Source organism: Perna viridis, chromosome 9 (assembly GCF_037379345.1).
Source record: "Perna viridis isolate PV_CMFRI_1.1 ecotype Kerala chromosome 9, ASM3737934v1, whole genome shotgun sequence".
In the NCBI taxonomy this organism is placed as follows: Eukaryota; Metazoa; Mollusca; class Bivalvia; order Mytilida; family Mytilidae; genus Perna; species Perna viridis.
Window position 1 is genome coordinate 26,570,468 of NC_142453.1, and position 18,439 is coordinate 26,588,906.

The 18,439-nt window shown below is 33.4% G+C and overlaps 1 protein-coding gene across 1 annotated transcript; it reads right to left on the reverse strand.

Moving 5' to 3' along the window:
• Nucleotides 1–3,689: 3,689 nt before the first annotated feature.
• LOC148607544 (uncharacterized) lies at nt 3,690–17,226 on the reverse strand. Its single transcript, XM_088543542.1, has 14 exons — nt 17,088–17,226; nt 16,220–16,389; nt 13,727–13,832; nt 13,206–13,306; nt 12,194–12,355; nt 11,045–11,138; nt 10,226–10,289; nt 9,636–9,748; nt 8,362–8,618; nt 7,468–7,525; nt 6,961–7,175; nt 6,241–6,331; nt 5,605–5,722; nt 3,690–4,818 (listed from the first exon to the last, which is right to left on the reverse strand). The coding sequence occupies exons 1-14, from the start codon at nt 17,218–17,220 to the stop codon at nt 4,635–4,637; spliced, it is 1,866 nt and encodes a 621-aa protein (XP_088399668.1). The 5' UTR covers nt 17,221–17,226; the 3' UTR covers nt 3,690–4,634.
• Nucleotides 17,227–18,439: the final 1,213 nt, after the last annotated feature.

Sequence of the window (18,439 nt, forward strand, 5' to 3'; positions counted from 1 at the left end):
ATGTAATCCAGGAACAAAGACCAGACATGGAAAACAGACATACACAACAAAGAATGTAAAGTAACTAAAATCATACATACAGAGTAACAAAAGCAAATGAGCAACTCGGACTCAACTAAAAACTTGGAGCATGGACCAAGTGCACCGGTAGGGTAAGCGTCCTCTGCTTTTCTAGAAACACCCGCCGAGTTGATCATAAAATGTCAAGTCCGGGGTAGACAAACGGGGAAAGGAAAACTATGACCCGTTGAATAAATCAGTTTTCATGGTGCAGATGGATACACCATAACGATCCACGAGTTCATGATGACGATCATAAAACTTCTGTAGTGATGACTTCAATCTTGTAGCAACATAACCCTGTTCCAGAAGCCTATTTGTTAGAATTCTAGCGCGATACAAAACAAAAAGTCTGCATAAAAAAGCTCTGGCATAACGTATGAGTTGTGATATGAACAGTCCATATGCAGGCGCTGAAGGGATGTTGCCACAGATGAAAGGAAAGTTAACAATTCTGAATGAAAAGTCATCACGCTTGTCGTGAAGTTTGGTTAATAGTTTTCGTTTAGCATTGATTTCTAAGTGTAGGTCAAGATATGAGGCTAACTTCACAGTGTCTGTAGTATCCTTTATCTCAAGTTCTTTTGGGTAGATGCGATGTATCAAATCCCCGAAGTTAGGATTGTTTAAAGATAATTCGTCATCTATATAGCGGAAACTGAGATTGAAGGATCTAGCCAAACAATATTCTTTCTTTCTGATTAGATCAACTATAAATAAGCCTCATAAGAGTAAAGGAATAGGTCAGCAAGTCAAGGAGCACAATTTGTTCCCATTGGAATGCCGACCGTTTGTTGAAAAACACGTCCACCACACTGGACAAATATGTTGTCGATTAAAAATTCCAGCATTTTGTAAACATCTTCCTCTGTATATTTGGAAGATGATTTGGAATTATTTCTTACAAAGTATGAGGAATCTCTACCAAGAACTATATATTTGTATCTAGGTGTACCATCTTTTATTTTGAAAAACAACGATATATAATTTTTTTAAGTCGGGATTTTAACTGCGTGTGGGGAATAGAAGTATACAGTGTTGAACAATCATAGGTTTTAATGCTATTATATTCAGATAATAGTCTTGAACTGATTGTCTCCAAAAGATCTTTCGAATTTTTCAATTAATCCATATTGAATTAATACCACTACGGGAGTAACAAGTGTTGTGGTAGGACTGCAGACCCTCTTTGACAGTTGTGAGTATAGAAGTTGAAAGAGGTTTGGTAGTACATTTTGCAGATCCAGCTATGAAACATTGTTTGTATAGATTCCTGTGGAGTTCAGGAATCCAGTACATAGACGGTAAATCACAATCATCGTCCTTGGTAGAGAGACCAAAAGAGGATCGCACAGATTTATTGTTTTCCACAATCTCTTCTTTGGAGAGTGTGGTAGTAGTATAGATCTTATCACTGCTATTATTTTCTACGTCTACCTCTGATAATAAACATTGGATGTAAAACGTTTTGCAAAAAAAAACAATATTGTTTTGGGCTTTATGTGCTGGTACGACATATTTGTCATGTGTAGTCATAATCATAGAGACTATAACAACCCTCTGGACTACTTGGATTCGTTAGATATAATACAAATGTACCGACTGATTCTTGATTTGATAATGATTGACAACATATTTGTCCAATGTGGTGAAATTGTGCTCCTCTACTCTGCTAACCTATTCCTTATAAGGCTGACTTTATAATTGATCTGAATCAAAGGAACAAACATTGTTCAGCTAGATCCTTTAATCTTAGTTTCCACTATATAGATGACGTATTATCATTAAACAATCCTAGTTTCGGTGATTTTATGCAACGCAACTACCCCCTAAGAACATGAGATAACGAATACTACAGACACTATAAAGTTAGTCTCATATCTTGACCTACAATAAGTAATCGACAGTAAAGGAAAACTATTGACCAAAGTATACCACAAACGCAATGACTTTACATTCCGTATTGTCAACTTTCTTTTACACAGACCAACGAGGTTCCTTTCATCGCCCGTATCTTTACAGAAAATGGCAGAACTTGATTTATGATTTTTCAACTCTTTATACTTCTATTCCCCATACTCATTTAAAATCCCAAGAGAAGACGGTACACCTAGATGCAAACATGAAATTTTTCGTAGAGATTCCTGATACTGAATTCCGAATCATCTTCCAAATATACCGAAAATATGTTTTCAAAATGATTGAATTTTTTAATTACAACCTATTTGTCCTTTGCGGTGGAAGCATTTTTCAACGTCATTTTTCACAGCATTCAAATGGGAGCAAATTGTGCTGACCTTTCCCATATCACATATGAGACTGACTTTATAGCTGATCTGAATTTAAGGATTATAGTTTAGCAAGATCCTTTAATCGCAGTGTCCGCAATATAGATGTCGTATTATCGTTAAACAATCTTAGTTGCGGGAATTTTACAAATCGCATTTATCCAAAAGAACTTGAGAAGAAGGATACTACAGACATTGTAAAGTCAGCATCATTTTGACCGAACTATACGAAAAACCCAACGACTTTTCATGCCATATTGTCAAGTTTCCTTTCATCTGTGGCAACATCCATTTAGCACCTGCGTATAGAGTTTTCATATCACAAATCATACGTTATGCCAGAACTTGCCGTAACTACGAAGACTTTTTTTACCGCGCAAGACTTCTTACAATTAGGCTTCTAGAACAGGGTTATGTTGCTACAAGACAGTAGTCATCACTATACAAAACTTTTATGGTCTTCATCATGAACTCGTACATCGTTACGGCGACTACATCTGCAGCATGGGAACCGATCTGTTTTCTTGCCTTTTTGGGGAAATTTGGCGAGTGTTTCTAGAAAACCAGAGGACGTTTACCCTACCGAAGCATCTGGTCTATACTTCCAGTTTATACGGGAGTCCGAGCAGCGTGTCTATTTTCAATATCTGTTTTTTATTTCTGGGTTACATTCTTTTGATTTCCGCTAGAATCGTGGATCATTTGATAACTTGCTCATTGACGTTATTGAACGCGAAAATAGAATGAACTGAGACGCACAACTGGTTATTAACTGGAATTTAAACAAAATGTGCATGACTTTAAACTTTGATATTCATGTTTCATGATAAGATAAAACTACAAGTTCAATTATAATTTCAAAACAACTTGTTTTTCATTTAAAAATTAATGAATCCTTTGTGATACATGAAGTATAAAATTCGTAATAAAAATATAGATTGGTTTCGCCATTAATACATGTTTTGTAACAAAAATCTCTAACTTATAATATGAATAGGACATCCTAACACAAAACGCCCAAGAGATAGCTTAGAGTGTCCTAAGATAATCCTTAGCACATCCTTAAGATGGGCATTAGGACGATTTTTTGGATACTTTCGAGAACACCCCCACTGATCGGTAACACTTCAAATTCGAAAGTATCACCGTTTGATTGGCGAATATGAAGTCCATACAATTGATAACTTTCCAAAGTAAAGATAAAGCATTTGCTACTTTGGAACTTGATTAAAATGTAGAGTAAACATATACATGTTGACTATAAAGTTTTCAGGTTTCGTCGTGTCTCAATTAAGTGAAACCTCTTGGTTCAGTTTATAAAGTTTTCCGGTTAAAATGCATTTAAACAGATGTCTGTTATAGCAGGTTTTCGGACTATTTAGTGCTCGGTTTGAATAGTAATAACCGTGTATCCTAATTTTGTATTTAAATTTTGCGTCTTTTTTAAACTTGTTAGTTTGTTTCCTACTATTTGTGTGATTTTTGGAATATTTTGCTTTTAGTTTTGCACTTTTTGTCAAAGTTTCAAAGTAAACATTCAAAAGAAAGGCTTTTATAGGAAATACCATTCTCAATATTTTTTTTTTTGTTTTTTTTTGGGATTTTGTTTGTTTTTTTGTTTTTGTTTTTTTGTTTTTGTTTTTTTGTTTTTGTTTTTGTTTTTGTTTTTTTTTTGTTTTTTTTTTTGTTTTTTTTTGGTAAGTGTTATTTCCTATACAACGTAAATCCACGATCTGTCTCATTAAAATAGTCTTTATTAAAAGGATAGAAGTATAGAAAAATTCTGACAATACAAAATGTAATGTGAGTATTGTTGACTACTGTGAGACAAACAAGGACAATTGAAACAAATAATCCTGCCTGTAACAATATTCACCATACCTTAATTTTGCACATTTTGCACAAGAATAGTCAGACAGATTAAAGGCATCAGCAATTGAATAATAGTGCAAATTACTTGCAATCAGGTACTCTCCATTTGATTTACGCAAAGCAAATATAAATTCTCAGTTAAATATAATTCAATATTTCTGGATCCTTGGTACATCTCTTGGTTTTCATGAATTGAATTTTAAATTGACAGAACGTGTGTGTGTGTTTTTGTTCAACGTTCCTGCATTGTTGCCTTATTTTCAAATGTCGTTTACATGCGTTTAAGCAGAGGTAACAATTATGGTAGCTGATTTATTTAATCTCATGCTATTGTATTAAATGTTACCTTACATTGACATGATCCTCGTTTGTTTGTAGGTTATCTTCATTAGACTTAGAAGGCAAACGTTTTTATTATCGCTTAAACCGAAGCACGTAATACCCGATAATTTTTAAAATCACTAATATAATTCCTAGCATTGAAATGTAACAGAAATATGGAGCATCTATACCATAATCTCGTAAAACGTCGTCTTTCGTGAGAAAAGTCGTATTTCCAGAACACCCAGGAAACAGTTCGACAGATGTTGTGTTACACCTATAACAGAAACGAATTTTTTAACAATCATAATCTAAACACGTAATTCGTTTTAATCAAACTATAACTGATATTTACAAAAGTCATTGCAAAACACTATCAAATATTTTGGCTGTGGAACCTGGATCTATACTGCTGTCATGTTTTTTATGTTGTTTTTGTTTTGTTAAAGATGATAAAAAAAATATTTATTTTTAAGTCCGTTTTACTTACATGTGTACTTTTAAGACTGTGAAAACCTGAATTGAATATACCATGTGTATTCAAGGTATTAATATATTTATGGTTGATATAGTAAAAAATTGAGGTTATTGCCTCATTATGATTTACGTTGCAAAAGATTTTTCTTATATCAAGCAGCAGTCGTTCTAAAAATCAGACAGGAGGTGATTAATGCATGTCAAAAACCCACCAAGTTCACTTTTATGTTTGTTCAGAAACTATTACTGATCACATAATCAGTCTTAGATTTTCATTTGGTTGTGTTTTTGAGAAAAAAATAATTATATAGATTGTGTGTGAAATTGGCTCTTTGCGAGAGTTATCTTTCTTAATTCAATTATAGTGGGATGAATGTATGATTTTCTAAAACAATACAGATCTAAATAGAGAAAGGTCTATTGTTATGTGAAAATGTAGCTTATGTAGACTGGGAAATCATTGTTTGTTCAGTGGGGTTTTCTACACCATGAATCACCTCTACCAAAGGCAGTGTCTGATTTTTAGATGGACCAGTACTTAAACTCTCTATCCCCTCCTCCAATCACCTAAAATATACATACTTACCATAAATCTGGCATTCCTTCTGTACTTAGAATATTTAAAGTGGAAAACCCGTAATGAACAAGTGACAAATATTTTGCCCACTGTAACCAAATTGGTAGGTTAGTGTTAAAAAATCCACCTGGAAAGTAAGCAGAATACTTCGATATCAGAATATACTTCTTTGAAAATATCCCTCAAAGTAAAGGTTTTCATTATATTAAAAGTAGCTTAACACTTTTCAAATAAATGTTAGATTTTTTACACTCTAGAACGTACAAATACTTGTTTACTAGATTTTTCGTCTGACTTAGACGCACTCTCAACAGTCCCAACAATCAATTATTTCGAGCGTTTTACAAGGGATTTACTTAGTTATTAATTTGACAAAAAGTACATGTTTGTTAATTGTGGTATAGTATAGCTGGTTCTACCTCACTGGCCAACTCGCCATTTATTCCAAACACCTCAATTCGCAATTAAACTTTTATCAAGCAAGTTGAAATGGAAAGTTACTTGCCGATTCAGCGAGAGAAAAATAGGTTTCATACACTTATTGTGTGTTTTCTACATGTATTTTACAGTTATAACATTGGAATTTTACTCAGTTACTGTAGAAACGTAATGAAATTTCTCATTTATATTATTAATAATACTTACTCAACAACAATGAAAATAACATGTAAGTATTTCCTACTACAACACACAGATGCACATTATGTATTCCTGCTCCTAATATTTGACCTATACTCTACAAATAAAAAGAAATAAAATTGTTACTGTTTCGAAATTACAAACACGTTATATCCAAATAAAGAGTTAAATAACCTGAAGCAGAGTTTGAAAATAAACTTAAGTATGAATTCTGATTACTCAATAAAGGTCTTCAACGAGAAGCACAATGGGTGTAGTGAAAGAAACATGAACTACTAATTTTTTGTGAGCAAATTAATTCAGCCCAGATGTGTTGCGTGTTTTCTGTATGTATGTTTTATCTCTCTCTTTTGTGTGATTTGTTTTAAATATTTTGTCTTTTTGGTGTACTTTCCAGCGTTATTTTTTCATGAATTTCCCCATCTTATACACCTCTGGTGTTGCTACTTCTTCTTTTGACTGATATTTGAAGCGGATACGACAAAACCAGTTTTATGTGATCAACTATAGGCTTCATTTAACAAAAGTTATACATGGAGTTTCCCGTGAAAAGAATTAATTTTATTTTTGGTAATCGCAGGAACTTCGTTTAATCGTTGTTCGGATTAGACAGATTTTACGCTACAAAATCTTGTCGTTGAGTGTTTGTCGCAATTAACTTTTCTTCAATTTCGTCAAAGTTCTTTAACAATCTATATGAAAGCTTAAAACGCTTCCAAAGCTTACCTGCGCTGTTAAACAATGCAACAAATTTACAGCTGTGAATATGACAAACAAAACACCATCGCCCATCGCTGACATCCAAAACGTTATAGCATAGAATATTATTGGAACTATTATCACTAAAGGGACGTCACTCGTCATTTTAGCAAAATAAAGGGCCGACAATCGATATGCCCCTGACTGGCGTTCTTTCCGAATTACACCTCTTTCACCAGGAACTGTAAAGAAAACATATAAAATATGATGATAGTAGTCTCTCAGGTCGGCAACTGCGGGATTTTTGTGTGTTTGCTATTTGTTCATGTATAATATTACGATATTTCATAATTCTATCTAATTTTTAATCTCTAATGACATAATAGTGATTCCTATTAGGTTGACTTGTATAAAATATATTAAGATTAATGCACACTGACAAATATAAGCTCATACAGAGTTGTAATAAATAGCTGGTTTAAAGCATATTTAACGCCCGGATGTGCTAATTTGACTGAACAAACGTATACTTACAACTGGTTATGGTATTAATGATACAGGTGAAGCCCCAATTAGTTATACAGAAAAATATCTGAAAAGGACATTTTAGTTTACAAAGATAACTCAAAAGACTATCTTCATGAATTTTAGAAGTGCTTTCTAAATGGAAGAGAAATATACACAGAAAATATTTGCGCACGGTATTACGAAGACACAGCATTTTCGCAAACGAAATGGAGTATTTCCAAAGATAAAAAGAATATTTAAATAGCTTAATCAAGTTTTTTTGTTTTTGTTGAACAAATTGTTGGGTAAGCCCTGTTAGCTTTTTTTTTAAGTAAAAAATCTCATGGACCATGATTATAACGTGGAACGGGATGGTCATGACCCAAAGACAAACTAATTCACGAGAATGTTAAAAAAAACCAAAACAAAGTAAATATCACAATTTTTAACAAAAAGAATTAACGAGCAAATAAATCCCTCCATAGCGCGTAATTCGGATGTTTGCTCGGACTTGTCAAATTTCATTGTGACGTCCATGGTTTTCTTGGCACAAATCAATTTGATAACATTATCAAAATTCGGTTGAAGACAGAATTCGTGAAGATGGATACAATTAACAAAAATATGAAGAAAATAATAGAAAACAAAACTTTAAATTATCAATTGGGTTAGAGAATGAACATGTCTGAAACAACTACCAATCAGACATCAACAAATCTAAAGCCAAATGTTTGTCCATTGTTCATTACGGAGTAAAACTTGCATCCAACGGTAAGCTTTCACCAGCCAAAAAATTGTTTTCATTGTTATAGCCAACTAATAAGAAAACGCCAACAAATTAATGTCTAATACCCTTTGCTAAACAGAAGAAGAAAACTTGTTCAAGAGAAATACAACTACAAAGAATATTTTATTACATACCATTCCCATTTTATCCCGAAGAGTCCTATAGGTAAAATCGGTCTGAAAATACAATATCCCAGTTATAAGAGCTATAAAGATGGCCTGAATTGTTCCATATTTGTGCAAGATGTGTCCTTTTGATTGTTTAAATTGTCGCCATGTGAGCATGCGATACTGAGTCCAAAACGAGGTAGGCCATCTTCGTTCAAATGACGTCATTTCTTCGTTATGACTGACATTAACATGACAAACATCAACAAAGTTCGTAGTTGAGTCTGAAAAAAAACTAAAACATGATTAAATTGCGAATTTGGTTGACTAATACATAACTAAGGAGATGTTGCATACAGTACTGACCATAGCATTAAAGAAACTGAGCAATGCCATGTTGTAAAACAGTAACATATATATCATCGACATGTTCCATATTATCTGTAGTCGTTCTGTAAAGATTGCTATAGGTACCAAAATCAAACTGAAACGTTTCTCAATAGGATTTTAGCACACCTTGAATACATTAAGAACTGTCAACCTGTTCTTATTTTTTTCATTGTCTCTAATGCAAGAGTAATCAATGGAACCAAGATTCTAGCGGAAATCAAAAGAATGTAATCCAGGGACAAAGGTCAGACATGGAAAAAAGACAAATACAACAAAAAACATAAAGTAACTAAATTAATACATACAAAGTAACGAAAGTAAATGAGCAACTCGGACTCCACTAAAATCTGGGAGCATGGACCAGGTGCACCGGTAGGAAAAGTGCAATGGTTTCAATATCAAAAGATTAAAGTCAGTTAATTTTTCACCAAAAATATAATAGTATGACAATTTGTCTCTATGTTTGTATTTGATAGGCAAAGTGACTTCATAAGTTGATACACGAAACCCCGAGGCTTCATTTCTTCTATTTAACATGGTAGAACTTCTCTGTGATGGATTTGGCTTCATTTTTTAATAGGTTTGATTACTTCTTGTATTCAGTTTATTTTTGGATTAAGATCTTTCTATATATTTGATTCTAATGCTGCTGATAAGAGCATTTTCCTTGAAACACGTGTAGAACAAATCGACATTTGAAGTATACTTAATATATGATAGGTATTTTTTTTTGGAATTTGTATATGATAATAAGGGTTCTTAATGCAGTAGTATATGGTGATGAAAACCCTCCCACTAGTCCCGAAATAGTAATCATAGGCGCCAAATTCTGACGTGTCCAAGATAATTATAGGCGCCACACCATAGCACGCCTGATAATTAAATTCTTCACTTTGAATTTTATAACTTACCTCCTTTCCTAAGGCCAAGGATATCAATATCAGTGTTTACTGTGTTGATGGAGTTGTTACTGCCGTTAATACATTTGCCGTTTGACGTAGAACCCGGAACATTACCAAACTTTCTACAAATTATTGAATACATCAATATGAAATATTCCTGATATAAATTATGTGGACTCAGACGATAGGTATTCCAGACAATATATTGACGGACTTTTTACCGCAACTTCCTGACTAAATCTTTACAAAGTCTGCGGACCAACTGCGTATATATTATATAATTGTCTTAACTCGATCGTCGTACTTATTGTTCTCTCCCAACGTTAAAAATCAAATGGTTTCGGATACTATAGTGAAAAGGTGTGCATGTCCTTTCGCAAACTTTTTTTCAATTAATAATTGACTATGTATTTTTCTATCATTTCTAGTCAACGTAAAGTGAGAAACATGTGCAATTCCACTACATCTACTCATCTTATGTAGTGAAAAAAGTAATATTCATAAAACGTTGGTGAAACCTTTGCATGGTATACAATTGAATTCACACAATTGTTTCTTTAACTTTAATTTGGGGACGGCAAATTAATAGCATAACTTACTGATTTTTCTCTGCTTCCCTTAATATTTTCTGACACGTTTCTGTGTCGGACTTTAACAAACCCACTGAAAAGAAGGAAATGACAGTGGTTTCTGTCAGATGCATTTTATTGCGTTAAAAGGTAAGGTACTTTGGTGATACTGATATGCACATTAGATGGATGTTGCATTACTGAGCTTTTACGTTTTAAATTTTACACAGTATGTATGTTTGTTCTAAATTGGCATCGTTTGCATTAATAAATGGCAATGATGTCAAGAACGTTAAGTTTCATTGCCATCAAAACATTGCAACTGAATCAAGTCTGAAGTGGAATAATGGATAATCAGCTTCCGGTATTGTTACTCAAGTGCTAGATTATGTATCGAATTCACTACAAGGTTGCTATTTACATTTTCTAAATTGATGCTTACAATTTCCAGGCGCAATTCAGTTCCCAGGGAGCTTTGAAAAGGAGGACATTGTATGTAATTTACATAACAGTTGGGGAAACATATTCAAAAGAATCGCGATCAATGGGAATTTTATACACAAAAAGTTTGTGGTATTTGATACGCATATTTTTAAGATCACGATGACGTTGATAAAAAAGTAAACAAATTTTGAGAAAACTATAATGCTAGGTTACCTATTAACTATGAAAAGAAAATTATCTTCTTTGAACAGGAAGTTGATGACCATCATGTTGACCCTGTTAACATTTCTAATTTAAAGTCATTCGAATGTATGGATCTAGAAATGTAGTTAATTGAACAGACGACACACGCACAAACAGAAGCAAATTGAAATGTTTCGACGTTAAGATGGAGATAATACTTACCCAAGAAATCTGCAGGGTTAAAGTGTATGGCACATGGTAAACCCATTTTCTCAAAATAATCTAATGCAGACTGAGCACCACCAAAATAAGCAACCTTCAATTGAAAAGAAATCATACAAATGAAATAATTGAAAATAAAAATTTAATTTAATTTCTTTACTGTTTGTTTATTTGTTCCTTTGTTTGTTTTGCTTTTGTTTTTGTTTTTGTTTTTTTTTTTTTTTTTCATCAGTCATATAACTACAGGTTTGTTTTACACTGTATACGTTCAAAATTGTACAGCTATGTAAATCATCAGCAAGAAAGTTGTTATATTTTAAGGCTAAAAAGCAACCATTTCCCTATGGTTATAATAGTAGTTTTGGTTTCACTCTAAATATATCATGTAAAAGATTTCCCGTAACTCATTATAGATAGTTCTCATTACAATTTTTTCATTATCATATTAATTCTTTTTAATAAAAATATGTCTCCTAATTTAATGGTTTTTACTTGAATTGAACACCATGTAAATTTATAATTCCTGTACTTATTTCCCTTCCAAGTTCTCCAGTTCATAATTACATTAAATTTAATTCCTCATTCTCAATTGCTGCATTCCTTGATGGTAAAAAGATGTTATTTACGGGGAATAAACTTAAAACATCTACAAATATAATTTTCATGATTGGAACAGTTAGATGGAGAGTACAAGAAAAGAAACAGTAACTAGATGAAAATCGAATAAAATATTGGTAACGACTGGAAATTACATAAATCTACCAAAGTTTACTCCTCTCTCATTTACTACTATTAACGCTTGTATTTAATTATCTTTAAAACATCACAAATGCCTAATTTATTCCAGGCTCCAAAATGTACACTTGACTAAAACACTGATGTGAGAATATCGTTGTCGTTTATGAACAATATTAATGTAAAGAACATATGATACACCTGATCAGGAGAGTGATGAGAGACTCACGTGACTGCCCATCAGCAATCTGAATCATATGATCACTTGACCAGAAGACTGATCAGAAACTCACGTGACCGTCCACAAATAATCTGAATCATATGATACAACTGACGAGAAGAGTGGCGAGAGACTCACGTGACCGCCCACTAACAATCTGAATCATATGATACACTTGCTGACGTGAGACTTACGTGACCGTCCATCAACAACAGTAGAGTAGAAAACATATGATATACTTGACTCGAAGGCTGATGTACTGTAGCTATTATTGTTTTGTTTGAATGTGTAGCATAGCTCCGGAGTTGCATCATAATACTGTGAGCTGTACTTGAATCCAGTCCAGACGTAGGCTCCTGAAAACAAGATTTTGGTGTAATTTTAATGGATATATGGGAACATACTACATGATTTTATATATTCCAGCAAGTTGAATAAACGTAGTTTACCTATCTTATCAGTATATTACAAGTAACCCACTTTGATGTAGTATTTCCTGAACTGTATTGCATTAATGCATGAATTTTGCATTTTATGTATATATACACAATTACCTCGATTTCGTTTGTACATCAATTATATTATAATTTAATATGACAATTTTACTGTTAGAAAGTATGCCGCCATTTTTATTTTATCTTGGATACAAAATTTTCCTATCAATAAAGAAGGTCACGAATTTTAAACCACGCCCCTTTTAACCCGACTACTTTTACCAATGAAATAATCCTGTCTGAAAAAAAGGCATATGAATTGGAATAAATTAATATCAATTTATCATAATTTTTGCCAAAATATTAAATCATAAGGAATGTAAATAATATCTGAATAAGTTATCTTGTATAAAGAACTTTGGTTCGATTCACCCATTTGATAAACAGCTTTGCGGTTTATTCTGCGAAATTCGAACCATGAGTTCTTCATACGAGATAATATATTCAGAGAAGCGCTTTAGGTTATGCGTAAATCGAACCAAAGTTCTTTACACAAGATAACGTATTTAGATATTATTTACATTCCTCATGATTTTTAAATTTTAAAAGCAATTTAAATTCTACATATTCTTTGAGTAAATGTTCCCATCATAAACACCAGATGAAAAGTTTAGATTTATTGTATCGGGTAAATTGTATAAAATTGCTTTTTTTTTTTGTTTTGTAAATGTTTATGTTTGCTTTGTCGTCCGTCTATGCAAGCTATTCTTACATCAAGTAACATTATATCAGGATCTGTCAGCAGTTCGCATGCTATGTTGGCGCGCTTTTTCTCTCCGCCAGATATTCCTCGGACGAACATATCACCAATCACTGAAAGTAGTGCAGGATAGAAGATGTATTGATCTGATTCACAATTCTGGTGTAAATGTAACAAGAATGTACGGTATACTCTATCAGCCCTTTCTCTTGAAAAACAATGCAATGTGAAGTGGTAGTCAGCGTATTATACGTTATTGAATTTAATACGAGACAGGTACTACCTAAAATACTCCCGAAGGACGTAAAATCGCGGGAATCTATTGACAACAAAAACTGTCATGGCAGCCATTGCTTCTGCGGCGCCTGCTCATCAGTGATGGAGAAAATTTATGTGCCATTAAACCCTTTTTCGCCATCATGAAGGAAGTTTTCGGATCCCATTGTATACCGTATCCTTAATTTTCATGTTATTATGTTATGTTGGACTTATAGCTTCTTTCGGGAGCAGAAAATAAAATATAAATAGCTTGCCTGTGTGTTTACATTTGTTCAGATCTAAAGCATCAATGATCTCCTGTATCCGCCTGCATTTCTCCTTGTGACTTATGAACTCAGGGATACGTATCATTGCCGTAAACTAAGAAAAAAAATATATGTATAAAAGATATTTATAAAGTGGTTGAGAAAAAAAACTCTCTTACAAGGGTGTTAAGTTATCAATTTTCAAATGATTAGACGTTGTTGTAAACAATAAGCTATGTTTTTTTGTCTACTATCACCCATATATCAATGCTCATTTGTTCATATTGATGAATCGTATTAGTCTCTAAATATCCATCAACTGTACACTTCGCAAATACTTTATTTTTTTTTTTAAATCGAAGATATTATCATTTGCTTAGTTGTACACTCCCCGGCGGAGTACTTAACTTTTTGTCAAAATTAAACAAATCGGAACTATATCAAGCGATATACATTAATCCACCTATTTATGCTTATATATTTAGGATTATTATAAGGAATGTTTCTAATTTATGAGTATGTTATATATACAGAGCACCCTGGCTTACTGCAGTTTACACTTATAAACCCTAGGTTTAAACTGGCCCAAATCAGGTTATTGGGTATACAACCTGTTCAAAATTAGAATCACTTCTTATAATTTAATTTCTAACGGGTGATAGTTAAATATTAATAAGTGTTTTGTAATCAAAACGTTATTCTGTGTGGGAGTATTTGAATCGCGTGTGGGACCAATTAATTCAGAAATTCCAAAAAATCTGGTTTGTTCAAAGAAATCCGATCAATTGGAATCGTCATAGGATCTTTACTTTAAGTATTGAATATGAATATACCCCTATTGAATGTGTAATCGTGCACATATTTTATAATAATTATAATAACTTGGCATTTTCCATATAGGCTCCGGTATCATCTCCAGATCTCCATATCAGACTGAGGGCTTTAGCCAAGGATCCGTTATGGTTCGAGGAATGACACTAGTACATAACACTATCAAATACACAGGCGAAATTATTTCCCATCATTTTGACTTGAATTTCACATGATTTTCACCTAAATTGAGCGAATAAACTTTATGACAGAGTTCACGTGAAGTTTGGACAATCGACCCTTGATGTGAAATTCACGCGAATTGTTCATATGAAGTTCGTGTTAAGTAAATTTCACGTGAAAATCATGTTCATTTCATGTGAAGTTCACGTGTATTTTATGTGAAGCTCGATCAACATGAATTTCACGTGAGAAATATTTGCCTGTGTACGTGATAACATAACTGAACATATAACTATCAAATATGTGATAATATTAATTGTGAACGTTTTTTTAATAAGTGTAGTGCCCTGTTTGTTCATTAAGTGACTAAAGAAAGTAAAGCATAATCTAACCTAATAAAATCGTGGAAAATCCGGGAATAAATTGACGGTGTGCTCCTTGTAAATATATGCTTGCGATAAAAACTGCCTATATATTTTATGGAGAAAATAAAAAAAATGCTGTCAGCTTGTGCACCAACGAATTATTCAAGAAAATCAACTATACGGATGTACCAATTAAGACTGAACGTAATAGTAAAAGTACAAGAATAACATCCATGTACTCAATTTACCCTACTCATGTAAACAGCGCAAAGGGTTGATTCAAGCCAGTGATTATTCAATCGTGCATTTATTTTCGACAAATAAAGAACTGATAATCTATAAAATCTAAATATGCAAGTACCTTGATGTGACTTTGAGAATGTTACATGACAGATGGGAAGAATGTAGGTTACGTGGTAGATCATCGACGATCTCATTTAAATTAGTTTAATTTTCATTACCCAAAAGTTACTTCCCTGTCTAAGGGGAATATCTGATTAGTAATATTACTCCTAACCTGTAATTTATGACGTCATTATACGAAGGAGAATTGCTACCTGTACATCATAATTAACTTACGACAAATTTCTTATTGAACGTCATGCTTTTCCGAGTGTTTTATTTTTACGCAATAATAGGCAAGCCGTCCGAGGTTTGCGTAAACACGAAGTTACACGTGTTGTCGGGTTAGGTATACTCCACTCTAACAGAAAGTTGACATCGGACAATACCCAAAATCGCTTACAACGTATGCCCCATCTATATAAAGCAACAAACCAAATTTTAACCAAATCCATGTATTGAGAGCTGTGAGTTTTGTGAAGAAAATTTTCTCTTTCATTTATACAGTGAAAAATAGTAATGTCCAATGAAACAGAGTTGATACCGGACAACACGCTTACAAGGTATGCCCCATCAATATAAAGCCACACACAAAATTTTAAATAAATCCATCCATTTTGAACCGAAATAATTGCAACGAAATTTAGACGGACGGTCGAGGTGATTTCAAAAAACAATCCACCCGTCGAGTGGGGGTATAAAAAGTAGACGTGATGTAAAATGCGCTTCAGTGTTGCGTTTTTATAGACTGCATGGAAGATATCAGACCGTTCGAAGTGTCTAGAGCCTTATTATAACTTACGTATAACGTTTCATAAAGTGACAAACTGGACATGAACACGTCTTCCTGAATAACGTAGCCAAGGCGACGCCGGAGTTGTTTGTTAAAAGTTTGTCCATTTAGGGTTACATCCCCCGAAGTAACATCCACTCTTCCGGCGACGGCATTCAACAAAGTTGTTTTCCCGGAGCCTGTAAATATACAATGTAATAATTCATAATTTATATTCTCTTGCCACCACAAGATTGTTGTTTTGTCGGTGTTTTTTTATCAGAACTTTTCGCAGACGATAAATAAACCTAAATTGCTTGTCAGTCTGGTCACATGACCTAATGGATCCAAAAGCATAGGAAGTGTTTTGTTATGCGTAAAACAATAAATAAATATGACAGTTAGCTATTTCTTAACTATAATAGAATCATCTAACTAAATACAAGTCCATATTTCGATCATCGGTTTTGAAAGCTTTCGACAATGAAATTCTTGATGAAAAACCAGAAACATGTCTTTATGTACGAGCGTCTACATATATTAATATTTTGCGCAAAAATGACATGTACGTCAATTGCAAGATTGAAGTCAGTCCTAAAATTGTTAAATAAACAAATATAAACATTAATGTTGATTTTTTTAACCTTTTTATATCCTAATAAAAAAAAACAAGTAATATTTATTTGACACGTGCACCGCAAATGGAATGTAAATGTAAAGTGTATCAGGTCAAATTAAACTGGTAAAACAAAACAAAAATATTTGTAAAACCAACCCCTATAGCTACACTTATATTTCCCTTTAACATGCTTTATCAAGTAACAAATTGCAAAACCCTACAATGTGTGGGCATTTTTGTTGTTTTTATTGTTATCTGACAACACAGCAAAGTGTTTACCTGTAGGCCCCATGACAGCCATGAGGTCCCCACTATGAGCCTCTGCATTAACTCCATGGAGAATGTGTTTGGTTTTTGTCGATACCAACAAATTTCTTATGAGCAGATGGTTTGAGGGGTCTTTATTCTTCATCGCTTTATCTACAATAGGCAAATAAATACTTTACTTTACTATTCCCACTTTATTAATACGGAACCGGAACGGGTGAACAAAGAATTAATAACATCAAGTCTAAACCATAAACAGTGTATAATTAGGGGTAAACTATATATAATAACATTATCGTCACTATAAAGAATTTTCAAAATTATTTAAGCGGTAAGGTTCAATTTCCTTATATGTAGCGACAGTTTACCTGAGAAATCGAGAAATAAAGTCAAACTGCTGTTAAAATAAATGCACATGTTACTCAGAACAATTATACGAATTAATCAGATAGAAAAGTTGAAAGAACAGGGGCTGATTCAGGCGGGGTTGTGGCGGGCGTGCACCCCCTAAAATTTGCAAAGCATGGGTTGTCAGGGGTAGAAACTTTAATTTTGTGCTAGTTTTACCACAATAGATATCTACATTCCACTCACTCTAGAAGAATATTTCAAAAATTTAACCTAAAAATATTTTAACAATGCGATCCCCTAACTAAAATCCTAAATCCTCTCCTGAAGAAGATTAATGTCTGGAATATTTTTGTTTTGTATGAGAGGGTATGTGTGTTTTAATTAATGTTCTTCGATCAGATATTGATAAAAGTAAGCATTTCAAAGCAGATACTTTTTGCAAGCTATAGTTTGTTCATTTATACCATTTTGCATAATCTATTAACCAACTATTCCAACAAAAAGGAGGGTGGTTCCAATCCCAAGAACCTTCTCTAAGGATCCATCCCTGTCTGTGTGCTCGCCTTGATTGCGGTAAGTCGTCGGATACAGTATCGGCCCAGTCACGCTTAAGACTATGCAATAGATAGTCACTGCTACATCGCCAAACATGCAAAATACTGGTGTTTGAGTTACAGCTGGTTGAATAGAATCAGAATGATGTGTCCAAGTGGGGTGAAAATCACCGTGCAATGCATACCTCTTAGTTTTTGTTTCTTTTAGCTAGCACAATGAAAATCGGCCACATTGTGTCGAACTAGTTCAAAGCACATCTATTCGGACTGACTAAAGTTTTAACTTTCTCGTCCTGAAATGCATTAAATATGTGCCTTAGGACGTAAAACCACAATCAATCAAGCAACATTCTAGGTAGAGCTAAACACATTTGACAAGTCCAAGGTAGGGGACGCTGAAATTGACATCATGTTTGCCAGGAATAGTAGCTAATTACGCGTTATACGTTTTCTATGTTG

Coding starts and splice junctions, on each gene's coding strand:
- LOC148607544 (XM_088543542.1), bottom strand. CDS start 17,220: ATGAAGAATAAAGACCCCTCAAACCATCTGCTCATAAGAAATTTGTTG. Junction 13,833..16,219: donor CACTTTATGAAACGTTATAC/GTAAGTTATAAT, acceptor TTTTTTTCTTAG/TTTACGGCAATGATACGTAT. Junction 13,307..13,726: donor GAACAAATGTAAACACACAG/GCAAGCTATTTA, acceptor CACTACTTTCAG/TGATTGGTGATATGTTCGTC.